The 19,023-nt window shown below is 50.7% G+C and overlaps 3 protein-coding genes across 3 annotated transcripts in view; all 3 read left to right on the top strand.

Moving 5' to 3' along the window:
• The window catches only part of LOC149332953 (BTB/POZ domain-containing protein 6-like), a 52,116-nt gene that overhangs the window by 18,625 nt on the left and 14,468 nt on the right, over positions 1-19,023 (top strand). The gene's annotated exons all lie outside the window — the stretch shown is intronic.
• Positions 7,306-19,023, top strand: part of LOC149332952 (BTB/POZ domain-containing protein 6-like) — a 48,835-nt gene continuing 37,117 nt past the window's right edge. Inside the window, exon 1 of the mRNA XM_089558507.1 lies at positions 7,306-7,386. Coding sequence (XP_089414633.1) covers positions 7,378-7,386 — 9 coding nt within the window. The 5' untranslated portion in view covers positions 7,306-7,377. The remainder of the gene's footprint in view (positions 7,387-19,023) is intronic.
• Positions 9,105-13,162, top strand: LOC149332954 (uncharacterized). Its single transcript, XM_089555779.1, has 4 exons — positions 9,105-10,268; positions 10,818-10,877; positions 11,460-11,709; positions 12,634-13,162. Exons 1-4 carry the CDS (start codon positions 9,105-9,107, stop codon positions 13,068-13,070), a joined length of 1,911 nt encoding a protein of 636 aa, XP_089411905.1. The 3' UTR covers positions 13,071-13,162.

Below are 19,023 nucleotides of genomic sequence, written 5' to 3'. Positions count from 1 at the left end.
GTCAGTCTGCCGCGCTAATCTGCGCATGCGCGCGCGCAGCGAGGCTAGATTTTACCGCACGCTATCACGTGGTGTGATCAGGGGGGGGGGGGACACACTTTTTTTTTTACTATACTTGTTAATGACTAGGCTTCAAGCTTGTCGCCGGGCGCTCCCTCCTCAGTTTTTTTTCCTCCATGTGCGGCAGCTAGTGGAGGAGGATGGCTCCCAAGCGGTGCAGCCGTAACAAACCTAGGCAGTCACTGGCAGTCGAAGGAGCGCGACAAAGGCTTTCGCCAAGCGCACTTTAGGCTGCCAAAGTGCCCCCATAATTTTTCGTCGTTTTGTGTACCAAGCGCGCGGCGAAACGCAAGTTGTCAATTCTGTTCGTAGACGAACTTACAGTGAGTAAGTGCAGCGCCGCCGCTTCGTTCGCCAGTGGCGGAGCCAAGCTTCCAGTGCGTAATACTGGCCTCGCGCTGCACTTCCTCTTCTAGTACACTGTACCGGTGGTGTACGTCGCAAAGCGAAAACTGCTGCTTTCTTCAGATCGCCAAGGCGGTCGTCAGGCGCTGCATAACGCCCGGGGAAGGTGTAGTGTGCGCCCTCTAGGAAATTTCATTGGACACAGGTGAGTCGGGAACACGGTGATCTAGAATTAGGCGTTCTCGAGGAGTGTGTGAGACGCGAGAGAGGAGTGGAATAGCAATCGTTTTCCTCGCCGTAGAGAGACAAGGTTGGAAGTTTTTAATACGTAAACATATTCTAGGGCTTCCGCGCCAGATTTTTGTAGACGAAAATTTGCCTCCGAACTTTGTGTGATGTTAGTTTATTTTTAACGTGATAGCATAAAGGACCCGTAGACCAGAAACTCCGGTGTCTGCTTCGGCGTTGAGCAAAAATTCAGGGCCATGACTCTAGCAGGTGAGTCACCCAGGTCACGAGACCGTTCGGTCTCATCGCAAACCACCTACCGTGGCAGGTAGCACTTAAATTAATGATTGGTCGCTCCGGGAGAGCAACCTGGGCCGCACAAGGCCCACCGCTGCGAGCACCTGCCATCGCAGGGCAGTGGCGCATCGCTTAACAGCTGCACCACTGCGCCAGGAGGGGTATGAAGATTCCCAGAGATCTATGAATGTTGAAAGTGACCTTGTGCACATATGGGAATTAACCCGCTGCGGTATTGCATCATACCCTTAAGGCGGTATGATGCAATACCGCAGCGGGTTAATTCCCATATGTTAATTCCCGGAGGGTAAGTGTACCCTCCGATTTTTACTCTGGTTCTAGGCTGTTCTTAGTGCGAAAATACTACACTAGCAAAGCTGAAAAGCCCGGTGTGTGTGTGTGTGTGTGAAGCCTCAACCTTTGACGGAGCAGCAGTGGCGGAGGACTTGGACAGCTGCTCCCTCTCCCCGTGCTCAGCTGACGATAAGATCTTGCATGCGGTTGCCTTTGCACCGGTGTTGCATCCATTTTTCCCCCCAAATTAAACTCCTCTATTCTTTTTTGTAAACCGATTGTTGTAACGTAATGTATACAAATGTGAGCCTGTTATGTAATGGCGCTGCCTGGAAGCATTTTGCCCTCTCCTCTCATCACCTTCCCCCATCTGCAACGCCGGCTTTGACGGCAGATACCTAGTAAACTGAAATTCCTGTGAATTCCTGGAATTCACATGAGTACCATGTCTGCACGAGCTATTTTTTTACGGAACAAACGTTTGAGAGCCCCCTCTCTGATTATACTAATCGCCTATAATTCATGCACTGATGAGGCCTAAGCTCGAGTATGCCGGCGTCGTGTGGGATCCATATACTAAAAGCAACAGTAAAAAACTTGACAGAATCCAGTTGAAAGTCGCAAGATTTGGTTACTTCAAATTTTCACCGCCTTATTCTTCTGAGTTAATGGAATCTAACAGTATGGAACCCCTTGAGGCAAGAAGAAGAAATATGCGTGGACAATTTCTTTCCTTGCTCAGGATTAACTAACTGGCACTTGATCCCGCATCCTATAGCGACGAAGCTGAAGCTGGCAATGGCGCAGGAGGGAGCGCTCGCGCTAGGCCAGCGGGCATTAAAATCATCGCTTTTTTTTTTATTCGACCTGTTTGCCATCAGGCATAATGAAAAAGGAAAGAGAGTTATAAAAAGGAGTGCAAACAAGCCTCGCTTAAAAAGCGGCAAAAGTTCGTGATATAGCGATTATCTAGAGTCCACTTGGTATAGTCGTCTGCAATGCTCCATCGCAGGCCAACCTTTCTTAGTAAACGTCGTCTCACGGAAGCTGTAGCCGGGCAAGTCCACAGCAAGTGTTTTTCATCACACTGGTCGGGCGCAGCACCACAATGGGGACACTTGTCTGTCACTTCGTAACGTTTGTCACGCCACCGATGACGCACACAAGGAGTCAGAGCCGCTCCTGCTCGAATCCGGCGCACAGATACCTCCTCCTCCCGAGTGAGACTCCGGGGGAGAGGGTACGAACACGGAGGAATTAGAGCGCGTGTTCGCTGACGCAAAGACTGTTTCTCGGAAACATGGGACAGGAACGGATCTGAGGGAAGAGGGGAAGGTGGCGGGATATCGGATGTGTCAAGGTGTGTCATTGCATCCACATGAATATTATGCGGATCCTGGGCATGCCCGCGAATCCAGTGCATACGCACAGGACAGGGGTATTTTGTGCAAAGTTGGTTCATCGCGGCTAGCCGCCACGTAACATTTGGTGTAGGTGCTGTGTAATCATCGGCATCCTGGTCCTGGAGCTTCGACGTCCTATGCGAGCCATAGTCGTCGGCCCTGAGTCCTTAGCCTGCGTCGCCCGGCTTGCCCCAGCCGGCTCGCCCTAAACGCTACACACACGTGAAGACACCGTTCCCCTGCCGTTCGGCGCGTCCCGGGGCCTCGGCCGTTGGCTCCTGGTAACGTGTAACGGCGCCCGCAAGCTTCATGGGCCGGGACTCATTCTCTCATCTTTCTCATCGTGGCGGCCAGGACTGCACCCTTTTCTACTTACTGTTCAACCCTCCTCTCAAGGCCATCACAATTTCGCGCATCTCTGTCAAAGATCGGGACGATCGCTCGATGGCCCCGGGTAGTGTGACGGAGACGAAGCTGGCCGTGGCGCGAGACGTAGTGCTCGCGCTAGGCCAGCGGCCATTAAAATCATCTATTGTTCACTGTTCATCGCGCCTCATTCTTCGCCTGGCCGCCGCGTAACACTATGTATCACTTCTGACTACTCGCCCCACATGTCACCATCATCCTGGTTCACTTACCTCAGACTTTGCTCGAATTTGTACATTTAAGTTTTCCCTCTTTCCGTGTACTATAACACAGTGCACTTCGTTGATATAATGACAGCGCGCAGTGATGCTGAATTCCTATTTTTAGTTGTTCATTTTTCACTTGCCATCCTGCTTGTATCTGTAACATGATCTCCAGTGCTACAAAAACTAAACAATCTGCCATGATGGCTCCATACCATATAGTTCGGCGTGCTTTTTTTTTAATGGCGCTAAAGCAACTTGGCTAAACAGCGACACTGAAGTACATTTTTCGCTTGCTCGAAGTGGGTTCAAAGGTCCTGTTTTTCAAGCATTTAACGTAAAGACGCGTGATGAATATGTTGATTTTGAAGGATTTTATTAAACCACACCGGTGAAATAACTAAATTTAATACGACATGCAGTCGTGAGGAATATGAGAGACCAGACTTTTAGCACAAAATTGCGCATCTTCTCATTATTTCTTCACTAAATTGGAGAACGGAATTGATGTATTATACACCAAGAGGAAACCTAGTTACAGAACATTAAGAAAATGATCTTGTACGGCATAATTATGGAGCAATCAGTAATGAATATTCATGAAAACTTCCTTTCCTCTCATGTTGCTCACGACCTTGCGTTCGTTAAGCGGTGGACAGCCCAACAAAAAGGCGGTAGGGTTTATAGTTTTTAAACTCTGTAGAGGTGCGAAAGCGTCTGTTTGGGTTGGTTTGCTCATAACTTTGCTTTGTTCGGTCGTAGGCACGTCTGGCGACGATATTAGACTCAAGGGAAGTACTGATCGCGGTTAAGATGATCTGATCTGGTTAAGGCGCAGATGGAAGTTGATGATGAGGACGATGCGCAATATGCACATTGGAGAGTGTTCCGAACTTCTAACACACGGTATTATCGGCTTAGAGAATAGCATAGTGCTCTCGTGAAGTAACCAAGAAAGTTGATCTGTTCGCGCTGAAGCGGATTCGAAACCCAGTCGCGGTAATATTTATTTTATTTTTGCATGGGCTGTTTTTATGCTAGGTTTGGCCACGGTCATCCTTCCATTGGCTACAGCTTGCGCGACGTTCCTCCGAACCTACCCGAGATAAACCTACTTATTCCGACGCTTCACACAAGATTCTTGGTTGAGACCACGTTAAGTAGTGCTTTTGCAACAAAATCAAAATTGTCTTGACATCGCCTTTGGCGCAGAATGCTCATACTATGTACAAGAGCGCTTGAAAGATCGGTGTGCTTCGTTGAAATGTCCCATGGCAACTGCCCTTTCGTCACTGTCTCCCCGCTTTATGAGTCGCCGCCACCCACTCCTACCGCCGCTGCTGCCTTATACCGTCCTGGTAGCCAGTTAGGGGCGGCAACGTCTAAACACTGACGATCAAAAATAGGAAAGGTCGTTTATCATCGATGACCGTGCCATAACTAAAGGGCACTACTTATGGATGCAGGCGAAATTCTAGAGGCCCGTGTACTGTGCGATGTCCGTGCACGTTAACGGACCCCTAGTGGTGGAAATTTCCGGAGCCCTCCACTACGGCGTCTCTCATAGACTGAGTCGTTTTGGGACGTTGAACCCCATAAACTAAAACTAAACCAAACTACTTATGCAGCAACGCGACAAGTCGAGCAGTAGGCGAGGGGACAACGTTCACCACCAGGAAAGCCAGTGGGCACCAGGCGGCACTACGGATCCAACCCCGGACACTCCGCTTGCTCACAATGCGGCCTTTAAACGTAAAATACATTCAGTGAATAAACAAATGAAAACCTGAATAAAGGCACGGTTTTGGATGTGGCCGTTGTGGCCGTGAAGGGGCCTGGGAACCTGAGCGCGGCATTCTTACACCACTGGTCCTGAGCCACTGCGGGGGTCTAAATTGAACGAAAAACAAAGAACTGCAGTTTTCATCCCTTGTACGGCGTCTCCACCGTCTGTCTGTCCATCGTCCTTTTATTTGGGGCCAGAGTGCCTGTCAGTGGATAGGATTAATTTTCAAAGCGATAATGTTAAAGGCCTCGTTACCAAGGAAATCCGGCGTCGTTGTTGTCAGTGTTGTGAGCAAAAAATTGCAAGCATGACTTTGTCAAGTGGTCCCCAGAGAACAACCTAGGAGGAAGGTGGGCGACCTAGGTCGCGTGACCTTGCGGCGTCTTCACAACCTGCCCACCAGTCAGTGAGCAAACTGTCCAACGTGGCAGGTGGCAGTTAAATTAATGATTCGTCGCTCCGGAAGAGCAACCTGGGTCGCACAAGGCCCACTGGTGGGGCCACCTGCCATCGCAGGGCAGCGGCGCATCGCTTAACCACTGCACCGTTGTGGAAGGAGGGGTATGAGGACTCCCAGGGATCTATAAATGCAAGATAGAGAATGACCTTCTGCATATATGGTAATTAACCCATCACGCTATCGCGTCATACACTTAAGGCAGAGCTTAATTAAGTGCCCCCTCTAATTTTTCCGGGCAACTGAAAACACAAGCAGCCCGCTAACGCGATCACCCTCCTACGCACACACGAAAATGCACGCTACTGTGATCATTCGATGCCCGTTTACGAAACCGAAACAGGGTTGGGTGAGGGTGCCAGCGCCACTGAGATATACAGTGGCGCCCTCTTGCTAATATAGCGGCCGCGTTCCGCCGGTTGTGAACAGGCTTCTCCTTCCTTGCTTAGGCAATTGAGGTGGTTTCGTTTTCACTGCTTGTGGTTCCTGCCTTCCGGAAGCCGCAAAAGTGGCCGAGGCGTCGAATCCCCGGAAAAGTATCCTCTGCTAAACAGGCAAGTGTCTAAGCAGTGTAACCGCTCGTCCGTCGCGCCATGCGCGTGCGAGAAAGTCGTATCCGCATGCGTTGTCTGAGGCGCCGTAAACTTCCGCTTTTGACTGACGCCGTTTATACGTGCCGTGAAATGCGACTTCCCCGAGCCCGCTCATTACATGGGCGAGACGATATGCCGTAAAATCACGCAGCCTCTGCGTGGTGGCTTACTTATGATTCACTGGTTTGAACTGCGCCGAGAGCCTTTTCATGTCTTAGTTGCGCGGCTTCGCAGTCATGTGTGTAGTGCTTTTTCGCTCTTCGTGTTGTAGAATCGGAGGCAGCCGACTCGGAGCGCATATGCTCTTCGCTGCTTTTCACGTGTTGTTAGCCATAAAAAGGGGGTGGGGGGGGGGGTGAAGTCGCTGGCGAATTCTGGCTGCACTGGTGAAGCGCGGATCAGACTTGGAGCAGTGTTATTGAAGCCGTGCGTTGAGTTGTGCCTCCCTCACACGCGCAAGGCGTGGGCCACTGCTGATCAGGATCACATGAGGGCGCTTAGCGCGCAACTGGTCAGATTTGGTGTGGTGATAGGCCGGCTGTGGACGTTCGATTAAACGGGGCGGAAGAGCGCGCTTTTACGGTCGCGAGAGGGAATGGGTAGACGTGGGGAGAGTGCAGCGAATTCGAGCCGTTCGCCGACCGCGCAGCGTCCGCTCTGTGTGCGCGTCTATTGCGCTGCAAGGAAAAATATAAAACAGGAAGTTCATGCAAAGGATAATGCTTCAAAGAGAATGCGGTTATTTGTTGAACGTTTCCGAGCCGTTCAAACGTTGCAACTTCGAGGATAATTTCTCGATGAAGATGGGCTCGAGAGGCTGTCAAAGTTTTCAAGGGTAGGACTTGAATATTTACAAGATCACAGAGAGCGATGCGTGAAGTGCTTTGCTGTTCATCAGCTTGGAAAGCATGAATGAGTTCTTAGTGGGAACATCGTCATTTTTCTGTCAACCTTAACGCCCCCGTCAGTATTAACATGTCATGTATTTCATCAGAGTGCTGGCCGTTTCTTATCGACTTTAGTATGTCGATGTGGGGAAATTTTAATCCGCCGAACGGTGGCGATAGCCCATTGCAACATGTGGTGTGTGCTCTTTCGAATGGCGGGCTTCTAATATTGGAAAAGCGTGGCTGTTGTTTTGTCATTTTTTTTTCTTATTATCTAGCTGGACATCATTACCTAGAGTTGGTAGCAGCTACCTCCTTACATATGTATTTTGAATGCCGCAGGCTAGCTCCACTTCATTACCTGTTGCAGCAGGCAACGTGTTTCAACGCTGACAACAATGTTCGCCGTGAGTGTTCATTTTTTCGCATCCTTTATTGGAAATGTTAAGCCACAGCGAATTTTTTTCTGTATCGCGTCCCACCTGGGCACTTCAGAGGAAGCGGGACTAGTCCGTATTTTGACGCGTGCTTGCTTCTTCCAGCTGTTTGTCGGGCTCAGCTGTGTTTTTGTTAGTCTGAATGGGCGCCGGACACTTGGGGGTCGCGCGGCATGTATAATTGGTTTATTGGGGTTTAACGTACCAAAGCAACTAAGGCTATGAGGGACGCCGTAGTGAAGGGCTCCGGAAATTTCGACCACCTGGGATTCTTTAACGTGCACTGACATTCCGCAGTACACACGGGCCTCTAGAATTTCGCCTCCATTAAAATTCAGCCGCCGCGGCCGGGATCGAACCCGCTTCTTTCGGGCCAGCAACTGAGCGCCGTAACCACTCGGCCGCCGCAGCGGGGCGCACGGCATGTATAACCCTTAGTTGTTCTGGCAATGCGTTACCGACAGAGAAGTTTGCTGGCACTATAGCCTGAACAAAAAATTGCAGGTTTAGCGTAGCAGCCACGCTCGCACACTGTGGTGAACTTTGTGTGTGAAAGACGACGATGATCTATAGGTATGAAGCTCGCTCGCAGTCCGAACGCTCGGCCTGAACCTTTGATGGACGTTGCAAAGCGACCTAGGATCTGCTGAGTCACAACCCTCTTTTCAATAGGGTATACCCTTAGCTCCGTCTAAGGGTTGACGCGATAGTGTAATGGGTTAATTCCCCTATATGCAGAAGGTCATTGCCTACTTTACATTCATGGACCCCTGGAAGTCATCATACCCCTCGTGGCTCAGTGGCGCAGCAGTTAAGAGATGCGCCCCTGCCCCGCGATGGCAGGTACTCCCCGCGGTAGGCCTTGTGTGGCCCATGTTGCTCTTCCCGAACGAGCAGTCATTAATTTAACTGCCACCTGCCACGGTGGGCAGTTTGCTCGCTAATCGGTGGCGAGGTTGTGATGACGCCGGAAGATCACGTGACATAGATGACCCAACTGCCTTCCAGGTTGCTCTCTGGGCACCGCCTGCCACAGAGATGATCGTGATTTTTCGCTCACTACGCCACATCAACTAGCTTTCGTGATCACATCAATGATCACATCAACTACCTTTCGTCAAAATTAAGCAAGGCTGTGGGAATGATAAACCGATGCCGCCTTTTCCGTCCAACTGCAGTGAAACGTGTTATTTATTATGCTCTTTTCCATTCCCACTTGTGTTATTTTGTTTTAATATGGGGCAACACCATTGCAACGAACATGCAGAAAATTTTTGTTCTTCAGAAACGAGCCCTACGCGCTGTTGCAAATTAGGCATTCTTCGAACACACAGCTCCACTTTTTATTACACATATGATCATCAAAACAAAGGACATATATATATATATATATATATATATATAAATTACTTTCCACTTACAAAAGGGCCCTTAAAGGCACCTTAGATTTGTTTTTAGGCTTAGCACAACTTGTTGTGAACCGAATGCGCTACTGACACGTGCCGTGCTTATCTTATGAGGCCCACCGACCAAGCCATCTGTTATCGGCAGTGGTCCCGGTGACGTCACTAGCCAAGAGGCTATAAAACTACTCACCGCTAATAAAGCTTGTTCCTTCTTCTTCGCCAACCACTTGTCGATTCACTACAGTGGCGACGAGCGGCCCACCGCCGGGCACTGGCTGCTCCATGGCAGCCCACGTTGGACCGCCGGGTTTCGACGAAGTGGACGACAGTTGGGAAGCATACCAAGTACGTCTGGAGTCCTATTTTGAAGCCTACGGAATCGATGATTCGAAGAAGCGACGGGCGCTTCTAACAGCAGCTTTAAGTACAGCAACAGTCGGCAGAATAACGGGGCGTTGCGCGCCGGCCAAGATTCAAGAGCTTACCTACGCTAAGCTGGTCGAGCTACTGACTGAGCAGTTTGCGCCGCAGGGCAATGAAATAGCGGAGTCTTACAAGTTCTTCACCAGGTATCAGCGTCCTGACGAAACAACGAAGGACTTCATTGTCGCAATTCGGAAGATGGCCTGCGGTTGCAACTTCGGTGAGTCAAGGGACAGGATGCTACGAGACAGACTAGTTTGCGGCCTGCGTGACGCTGGAGTTCAGCGAGCACTCTTGTCAAAATCGTCGCTGACACTCAAAGAAGCAGAGGAGGCAGCTTTAGCGGCAGAGATGGCAGCCCTCAGCGTGGATCACATGGATAAGACAAAGGGTCAAGGCAACGTTCACGCTGTGAAGAGCAAGCTGCAGGGTCCACCGCATTACCAGAAGACTCGCCTGCATACTTCACCTAGACCGAGCGATGGTGTTGTTTGTTCGTGCTGCGGTAGCACTGGGCACAGAGCAGCGAAATGCAAGTTTCGCCGGGCGGAGTGTTTTCGCTGCCGCCGAAAAGGGCATCTAGCGAAGATGTGTGTACTGCAACAACCAGGAGTGGCACATTGCGAAGAGCATCCTTCAGAGAGCGAGAGCGAGCTTTGTCTGCTAAATGTGTACACTGCATCTGTTAACTTGGTCAAGCCCGTGGTTCGCACCTTCGACTGGAGTGGAATTCCGCTGAAGATGCAAGTAGACACCGGTTCACCGGTCTCCATAATTACGTGGGGGACATACTGCAAGCATCGGCACGCCTGGCCTGCGCTCCGCGAGACGTCTTTGCAGTTGTCCTGCTTTCTTGGCAAGCTTCCCGTGAAGGGGGAGCTCCGGCTTCCTGTCTCGTACTCGGGTAAAACTCTGGAAGCGAAGCTAACCGTGCTGCAGTGTGACGGTCCGAATTTGTGCGGACGCGACGTTATCAGCGCATTTGAACGCAACGGAAGGGCTGTCCTGAGCGTTGTCGGCGAGGCAAGTACGGGTGAGAGGAATTTTCCACAGCAAGCTTCGGTTAGCGCGCTGTTAGAAGAGTTTAGCGATCTGTTTACACCAGGCCTAGGACGCATTGGTGGTCCCGCAGTTCATTTGCGGTTGCATGAAAATGCGCAGCCGCGATTCTGCAAAGCTCGTTCTGTACCATATGCAATGCGAGAGAAAGTGTCTAAGGAAATAGACCGGCTTGTTAAAGAAGGCATTCTATCGCCTATCGACAGCGCGGACTGGGCCACGCCTCTCGTTCCCGTTATCAAGAAGAATGGCTCCATTCGATTGTGTGGCGATTTCAAAGTCACCGCGAATGCTGCATGTGTCACAGAGAAGTACCCATTGCCAAAAATACGGGATATTTTTGCTAACCTAAACGGGGGTGAAGTGTTCAGCACCATCGACTTGAAAGATGCGTACAATCAGTTGCCACTCGACGAGGAAACCAGGAAGCTCTTGGTCGTAAACACTCAGAAAGGCCTGTTTTGCTTTAATCGACTTCCTTTTGGTGTGGCCTCCGCCCCTGCTATTTTTCAGAGACGTATGGAAGGCATCCTGCAAGGCATTCCGGGCGTTCAAGTTTACCTGGACGATGTGGTAATCGCGGAGAAACGAGGGTACTCGGAGACGCTGCGTCAAGTTTTCGAACGTTTCCGGCAGCACGGTGTCAAGTTGCATCCGCAGAAATGTAAGTTCAGGCAACCAGAAGTTGAATTTCTGGGACATCGTATAAGTGCGGACGGATTGTTACCTAAGACAGACAACATGGCCGCGATAGCAAAGATGCCGAAGCCAAACTGTGTTGCGGAACTGCGAGCATTCTTGGGCTTCGTAACCTATTACCACGCATTTCTGGGAAATTTGGCTACTGTTTTGGAGCCGCTGTATGAACTGCTAAGAAAGAACGCACGCTGGCAGTGGGGAGTGAGACAAGATAACGCTTTCCGATTAACCCAGCGGCTGCTACAAGAGGCAAATTTTTTGGTGCATTACGATCCAAATAAGTCCCTTATCTTGGAAACCGATGCATCCTCGTGTGGCGTTGGCGCAGTGCTATATCACAGAGTAAATGGGCAAGATCTACCAATCGGGTTCCGATCACGAACTCTGTCACCGGCTGAGCGGAATTACGCGCAAATCGAAAGAGAGACATTGGCTGTGGTCTTCGGTGTTACAAAGTTCCGGGAATATCTACTCGGGAATCAGTTCACGCTCGTCACAGATCACAGGCCCCTCCTCGGACTTTTCAGCCCTGTTAAGCCCGTGCCAGCCATGGCCGCTGCACGGATTCAGCGTTGGTCACTCCTACTAGGCGCCTACAACTACAAGATAGAGTTTAAGCCAGGGAAGGCGTTAATTCCGGCGGACACCCTCAGCCGTTTGCCTGTACGGCAGGCGCATGACGCTAAGGCTGCAGAAGAGGACGCTAGTGAGTACGTCCTGCTAACCGATCACTTAGACTCCGGTCCGCTGTCGGCGAGCGATCTGGCTACGATGACTGCGGACGATAGCCAACTCGCACAAGTCCGCGATTACATTCAGAACGGCTGGCCACGATACTTGCAACCTGCTCAGGAGCCTTTACGCGCATACATGCACAGGAAGGACGAACTGACGTCCAGCCATGGAATTGTGTACTGGGGCCATCGAGCGGTAATTCCGAGGAGTGCGCGGCTACCAATGCTGCGTATGTTGCATGATGCTCATCAAGGAGTAGCGGTTATGAAGAGATTGGCCCGTTCTGTATTCTGGTACCCAGGACTCGATCAAGACATTGAGAAGCTGGCTAGCGCATGTCCAACGTGCATAGAATGGGGCAGCATGCCCCCTGCACGACAACCCGTGCCTTGGCCAGAAACAGCGGAGCCGTGGTCTAGAATTCATGTTGACTTTGCAGGCCCTGTGGAAGGCCACATGCTGATGATTGTGGTAGATTCTCATACCAAATGGATCGAGGTCACTCTAATGAAGACAGCCAGCTCGGAAAAAACAATTGAAGCACTGCAGACTATGTTCAGCCGATTCGGCTTGCCGAGGACCCTTGTGACGGACAACGGGCCGCAGTTTACTAGCGAGGAGTTCAGGGCATATATGAAGCGCAATGACATCAGTCATATGCGGACCGCTCCCTACAAACCACAGTCTAACGGTCTGGCGGAAAGGGCAGTACGGACTGTGAAGCACGGGTTAAACAAAAACACGCGAGGTAGTTTGCAATCTCGCCTGGACCACATTCTTTCTCATTATCGGCGCACTCCCCTTCCCAACGGGAAGACTCCGGCTTCCATGCTTCTCGGATATCAGCCACGCTGTTTATTACACAATGTGGTATCACGACCCTTTCCTTCTGCAGATGAATACTACACCGAAAAACCGCTGCGCAAGGAAATCTGGTTCAAGAACTACGGAGTGGGCGACAAATGGAAACCAGGCGTGGTAGAGTCCACCGAGGGCTCACGCATGACAACCGTAAGGACAGCAGATGGGGAGCAACATCGCCGCCACCTCGACCAACTAAAGACCAGGAGGACCAGTGTGGAAGGGGCTGACGTTAAGCCCCAGGCACCCACGGAAGCATCAATGGCTGAGGACAGCGCAAGAGCATCGGTGGACTCGCAGCCTCAAGGTCACGGCAGTGGGGAGAGTGGGTCCCAACCAGGACCGGACAGTCAAACGACGCCAGACGCGCAAGCCGAAGACTGTACAAACGAAGCACAGGGAACAGACGGCGCTGACGCACCTCTTAGGTCAAAACGGCAGCGTCGGCCCCCGGACCGCTTCGCTCCTTAAGGGGGAAGAATTGTTGTGAACCGAATGCGCTACTGACACGTGCCGTGCTTATCTTATGAGGCCCATCGACCAAGCCATCTGTTATCGGCAGTGGTCCCGGTGACGTCACTAGCCAAGAGGCTATAAAACTACTAACCGCTAATAAAGCTTGTTCCTTCTTCTTCGCCAACCACTTGTCGATTCACTACACAACTAAAACCTCCTTTGAGTAATTACTGTCTTCGTAATCAGTCACCTTGGTTGGTTTCAGCATCACGAACTAATTACGGCATAATGATGACTCAACACACGTTACCAACAATACTTAATCACTGTGATACACTACAAATTGATGTTGCACAACTATCTCATAAACGTATTACCGAAAAGTGGTTTATTACCATCATTACATAATGTATTAATGTCTTATCCCAAGTTTGTTTTCCAGTTATGGTATTTCTGATGTGTGCATTTTTGTTTGTTTCCTCTGTATTTAGCATGTTTATTTTTCTCCCCACTATGTCGCAAACCAGTTTTTGTTACCGCATGCAAGTGCATCGTTCGTCGCTGCTAATGGGTGATGGGTGACTGCAGCTCGGTCAAGCCGCAACGAAGCGGCTTTTTCTCCATTCACCTTTTTTCGCTGTACAATGTTATGCGAAAATAAAGACTGACTGATTGATTAATTGATTGATTGATTGATTGACACTGGATCTTCTGGGTAACAGGGCGTTTAATGCTATCGCTTTAAAACAGGCGCTAGAGAAAAGGAAATTAAAGGCTGAAACTTTTCTTGACGCGATAACGTTAGTGGGAATCCTGGCTTTCCGCCGTCGCCTTTGCGCGGCTGTGCCGGCCGCCCGCGTTGTTTCTCCTCTTTCCCTTGCTCCCGCCTCAGGCGGTGGAGAGGCGGCTGGGTGACTAATCACTGTCATTTAGCCACAGCTCCGCCCCGGCTCCCCAAGGGCCTTTGCCATTGGCGCCTTTTGGCGGGAATCCGGGACCCGTTTTGGCGGCCGCGCATCCCGCGACCGTCCGAGCGGGGCCCAGAGAGAGAGAGATCCCTCCGAGACAGCGTAAGGTGCGTATGCTACTGTTTTGTCCGTGCCGGCCGTTGCCGTTCGGACCAGTGCTTACTCGAGCTCGCCCGCACGTGTCCTCTGACCTGCAGCGGCTCGAGCCTGTCACTCGGGGTCCAGCGACCTCAGATAGGCGTACCTTGCGTTGATTGCCCACTCTCTCTCGCAACCGGCCCAACGGTCGACACGAGAGAGAGATCACAGCCCTGCCGCGGGGACATTCTCCTGCAGCGGCGTGCTAGCGGCGCGCATTGCTCGAGTCGCTTCGTGCGCGCAGCGGAGCCTTGCTCCTCGCGCGCCCCCGGGACGGGGTGACGATTGAGTGTGTGTGTACTGCTGAAGGACGACGTGAATAAACGTCTCCTTTGTGAACTTGGAGGCCTATTTCTTTGCGGCGAATCGCTCTCCTCCCAGCGGAGGTTGAGTGCACTGCATCGGTGTCCCAGTGTGTGTGTGGTGACGGCTGATCGGGGCCCTTGGCTCGCGCGAAGCTCGAACCCGCGGTGGGTGGTGGCCTGTGTCCACTTAGAAACCCACAACTGGCGCCCAACGTGCTAAGTCATTGGCGCTTACGCCTTTGATGGCACATTAGCCGAGCAGGTCACCTTGCCGATCACGCTTGCGCACCATGTCTACCACCCCCAGCGGGGCACTCGGCAGCTACATGTCGGCTCCCTACGGAGTTGTAGCGTCGTTTGATCCGCTGGCTGCTGTTCCTCCGAATAGCTAGACACCGTGGTTGGCCGCGGCCCCCATTGGGGTTTACGGCGGTACAACCCAAAATGTCGACCAAGCGGCTCCCATTGGAGCTGTACCGGGAGCACCCTGCGGTGCATCCGCTGGTCACATGCCTCAGCTATGCATGCTTTCCGCCCAGTGCGAAAGCAGTTTGTGTCACGCTGCCGCAACCGGCAGTTTCGAACAGCAGCAGCCGTGCCCCGCGAGCAGTCAATTCTGCTCTGGGAACGGCGAGGCGCTGGCCCGGTTCCCTGCGGAAACCGCGCCGCTCATCGAACTAGGAGCCTTGCCTCCCTCGTTCGTGCAGCCCGCCCAAGCCTCCACTGAGGCAGGGGCGCAGTCGCTGAGGCCGGGGCTCTATTGAGCCAGATGCGGAGAAACTTCGAGCCATACTCGAATTTCCCGCGCCCAAGGACGTACGCGGCCTGCGCCGTTGTGTGGGAATGGCCAACTTTTATCGTCCTGTGCCCGCGTGCAGGCACCCTTGACCGAGCTCTTGGGAAAGACTGCCGCGTGGCGATGGGAGCCCGAGCAAGAGCGATCCTTTCGCCTCCTGTCTAGTGCCATTGCCGAGACAGCGCAGCTCAGGCTACCCGACCTGACCAGACAGTTCGTAGTCCAGACTGACGCGAGCGATCTGGGTTTAGGAGCAGTTCTCCTACAGGAATTCGATGGCGTGCTGCAACCGCTGGCCTTTGCCAGCCGCTCCTTGCTGCCCTCGGAGAGGAATTATTCCGTGACCGAGAAGGAGTGCCTCGCCATCGTGTTTGCACTGCGCAAATTCGACGTCTACCTTGATAGAACGCAATTCGTGGTGCAGACAGACCACAGTGCGCTCAGTTGGCTGATGCGGCTCCGCGAGCCTGCGGGTCGGCTGGCGCGCTGGGCTCTCCTGATACAGCATTACGACTTTTCGGTGCAGTATCGAAAGGGGAGCACAAACGTGGTAGCTGACGCGCTATCCCGTGCCGCACTCGCCAGCGGCGCCTTGACGCCTGTAGGCGGAGGGGGCGAAACAGCGGACGAGTCGCCGGGCGGCAAGGAGGGGGAACCCGCAAACGGGTTAACCCATTCCGCTAACCAGGCAAGCAGCGCTTCGCAAAGCGGACGAGAGGCAAAGATCTTCGTGAGCGCCTCGGAGTTGCCGACGCGAACGGAAATTTTGGCTGCAAACCTGAGTGGGGACGAGACCATGCTCCCCTCTGGGATGACTGGAATCGTTTTCAGCCGTAAGAGCTTCTGAAAGCCCAGCAAAATGACCCCTTTTGTCGCGTAATGAGCGACGGTCTCGGGGAGACGGAGCGCCGTGACGCTACTGGTATTGTAGCGGGCGCAGGGGGGCAGAAGCCAGCGTGTGTCGCGGCGAACCCCGGGGATTCATATTTGCTGGACCATGACGGGCTCGTGCTGAAGTACATAGCCACCGATGACGAGTCCATCGACCCGTTCTAGGTGGTTATCCCCAAAAGTCTAAGAGGCGCACTTTTGCGATTCTCTAATGACGAGCCACTGGCCGGTCATCTGAGTGGCTCCAAAGTTTTTGCAAAACTGAGTCATTCGGTGACGTGGCCCGGCATGAAGCGTGACATTTTCCGCTATTGCCGTTCCTGCCATGTCTGTCAAGCGGTGAAGTCACGGGGCGGCAAGCCGCCTGGAATGATGAAACCGATTGACAGTGTGCGTCCGTGGCAGATGGCCACCTGCGATTTGATGGGGCCTTTCCCCAGGAGCAAGCAGGGTTCATAGACCTGAAGGCCTACGCGTCATGGTCTGACGAGCTTGCGCCGGTACCCATTGGTATCAAAGGCAAGCGCAAAGGCACAACTGGTGCTGCGGAACGCTAGCGTACGGAGCATCGGTACAATCTGAGGCGACGGTCACCGGTGTGATTGATGCCGGACGGCGGACTTTTCCGCAACCGAAGGCACGCAACCTCAGCTAGCTGGCGAGCTTTCTCGTCAGGCCCTACCCAGGCGAAGCACGGTGTGTTATTTTTTTGTTGTTGTTGTTTTGGCAGCATGATCAGTTCCAGCCTTGTGTGTTTATCAGTTTATTTATTTGTTTTTTTTAGTCAGTTTCTAGCCACTTTCGTTTCCCCGCTTGTACGTCTGTTTTCGTTCTAACCCGTACGGAAATGTCATATCTGGTTTGATATGAAAAAATCCAGATATGAACAAATAGGGAATTGGGCATATAAGGTCCTATATGAGTATACGGGCGTATATGTCCTGATATGCCCAATTCCCTATATATCCATATCATGACTGAACTCATATATGACAATATATGAATATATCTGGCATATATGGCCTGATATGCCCAATTCCCTATATAATCATATCATGATTGAACTCATATAAGGATATATCTGGCATATATGGCCTTATATGCCCAATTCCCTATATATCCATATCATGATTGAACTCATATATGGATATATCTGGCATATATGGCCTGATATGCCCCATTCCCTATATATCCATATCTTGATTGAACTCATATATGGATATATCTGGCATATATAGCCTGATATGCCCAATTCCCTATATATTCATATATGGATTGAACTTATATATGGAAATATATGTATATATGGTCCTTATATAGCCAGATATGTCCTATCCTTATATGACCATATCTGATGGAGCCCATATATGGGATTTCTATATATGGTCTTTATATACCCAGATACGGCCAAATCCGTATATAGCCATATCTGCGAACAGTCATATATGGATGAATATACTTATATGGGCCATATATGGCCAAATATAGATAAATCTGTAATGTACATATTTGGCTGGAGCTTATATATGGAGCTAGTTCTATATACGAACATATACTGACAGATCTGCACATAACCTTATATACTTTTGTTTAAATGTTGAGAGGAAATTTCCCCTAGGCAGAGCAGACTTCCATTAAGGTATTAATTACTTATTCGCATCCATCCAAGCACAGTCATACACCATGTCCCCAGACCAGGACGAATCTTTTTACGAAAGAGCAAAAGTTTCTGTGGAAGCTGTGTCGGGTCCCTTTGTAGCCGTGGTACTGCTTGGCGGAATGAAAATGAGTGATTACTCCCTTATTAAAACCTTATAAGCTTTAAAATGGAAATAGATAATAAATGACAGCCTATGTATATGTGCCCTCATACGGCGAGATCTACCGAAGGAGACGGTACAAAAAAAATTGAAGAAATCCAACGATTTGCGGCGCGCTTCATCTGCAATCTCTGCAAGCACTTAAGGCAGACAGCTGGGCTAGTTGGTGTTTAGATTGAGAGGACATAGTAGTAGCGCTTAAAAAACAAGGACGACAGGGTAGCGCCTGTGCTGTCTTTCTCTACCCTGTCGTCCTTGTTTTTTAAGCGCTACTACATGTCCTCTCAATCTGCAAGCACCTAGGCTCCCCTTCTCCAATGTTGCAGGCTGCTACTATCACATTAGCCAATAAAGAGTGAACCTGGGGCGTGGCGTCTCCAAACAGTGATGGAGGGCGGCCAAACAAAAGATGTAATGAAATTAGTTACAACCATTGCAGAATGCTGTCATACATATGCCGTTATCGCCACATGCAGACGTAAGCGACTGTGCAGTACGTCCTTACCGCTACTACTTCAGATATGTAATACAGCTTAAATTTTTGACGTAGATTTTTATTTTAAAACTTTGAGAGATACGTTGGTGCTGTGTAGGGGGTTATACAGGATGGTTAACATTATGTAAGCGATAAACCTGATTTAATAGACGATTAATTAACTAACATTAACTAATGAACATTTTATTTTGATTCTAAGGGGCAATATTATGTTGCGAAATTAAAGGCCGTCATCGTAAAAGGTGAGCCCAGTTTCTAACTTTTTTTTTAATTGGTATAGGAGTTTGAAATATCGAGCGCCAGATTTTGCGCATTTCAAAGCTCGCTGAGTTGGTTTACCCGCATTGAAAATGTATAAAACTGTCGGTCACTTTTTTTATGCATCAAACACGGACACCGTTTGTGTATTTTATGATGTAGAAAAAGTTTCTTTCAATTCGGCGATGATACGACGCGCAGCGACGCGTTTATGAATATGCGAAGCGGACAAGGCAATTCACTGAGCTTGCAAGTGTATGTTCAGTATTTCGAACCACATTAACGATTACGAAAAT

This window comes from Amblyomma mixtum, chromosome 8, assembly GCF_055824585.1.
Source record: "Amblyomma mixtum isolate Tamu chromosome 8, ASM5582458v1, whole genome shotgun sequence".
Taxonomy (NCBI): domain Eukaryota; kingdom Metazoa; phylum Arthropoda; class Arachnida; order Ixodida; family Ixodidae; genus Amblyomma; species Amblyomma mixtum.
Note: the sequence above shows the minus strand (reverse complement) of the source record. Positions and strands in the feature narration are given on the sequence as shown.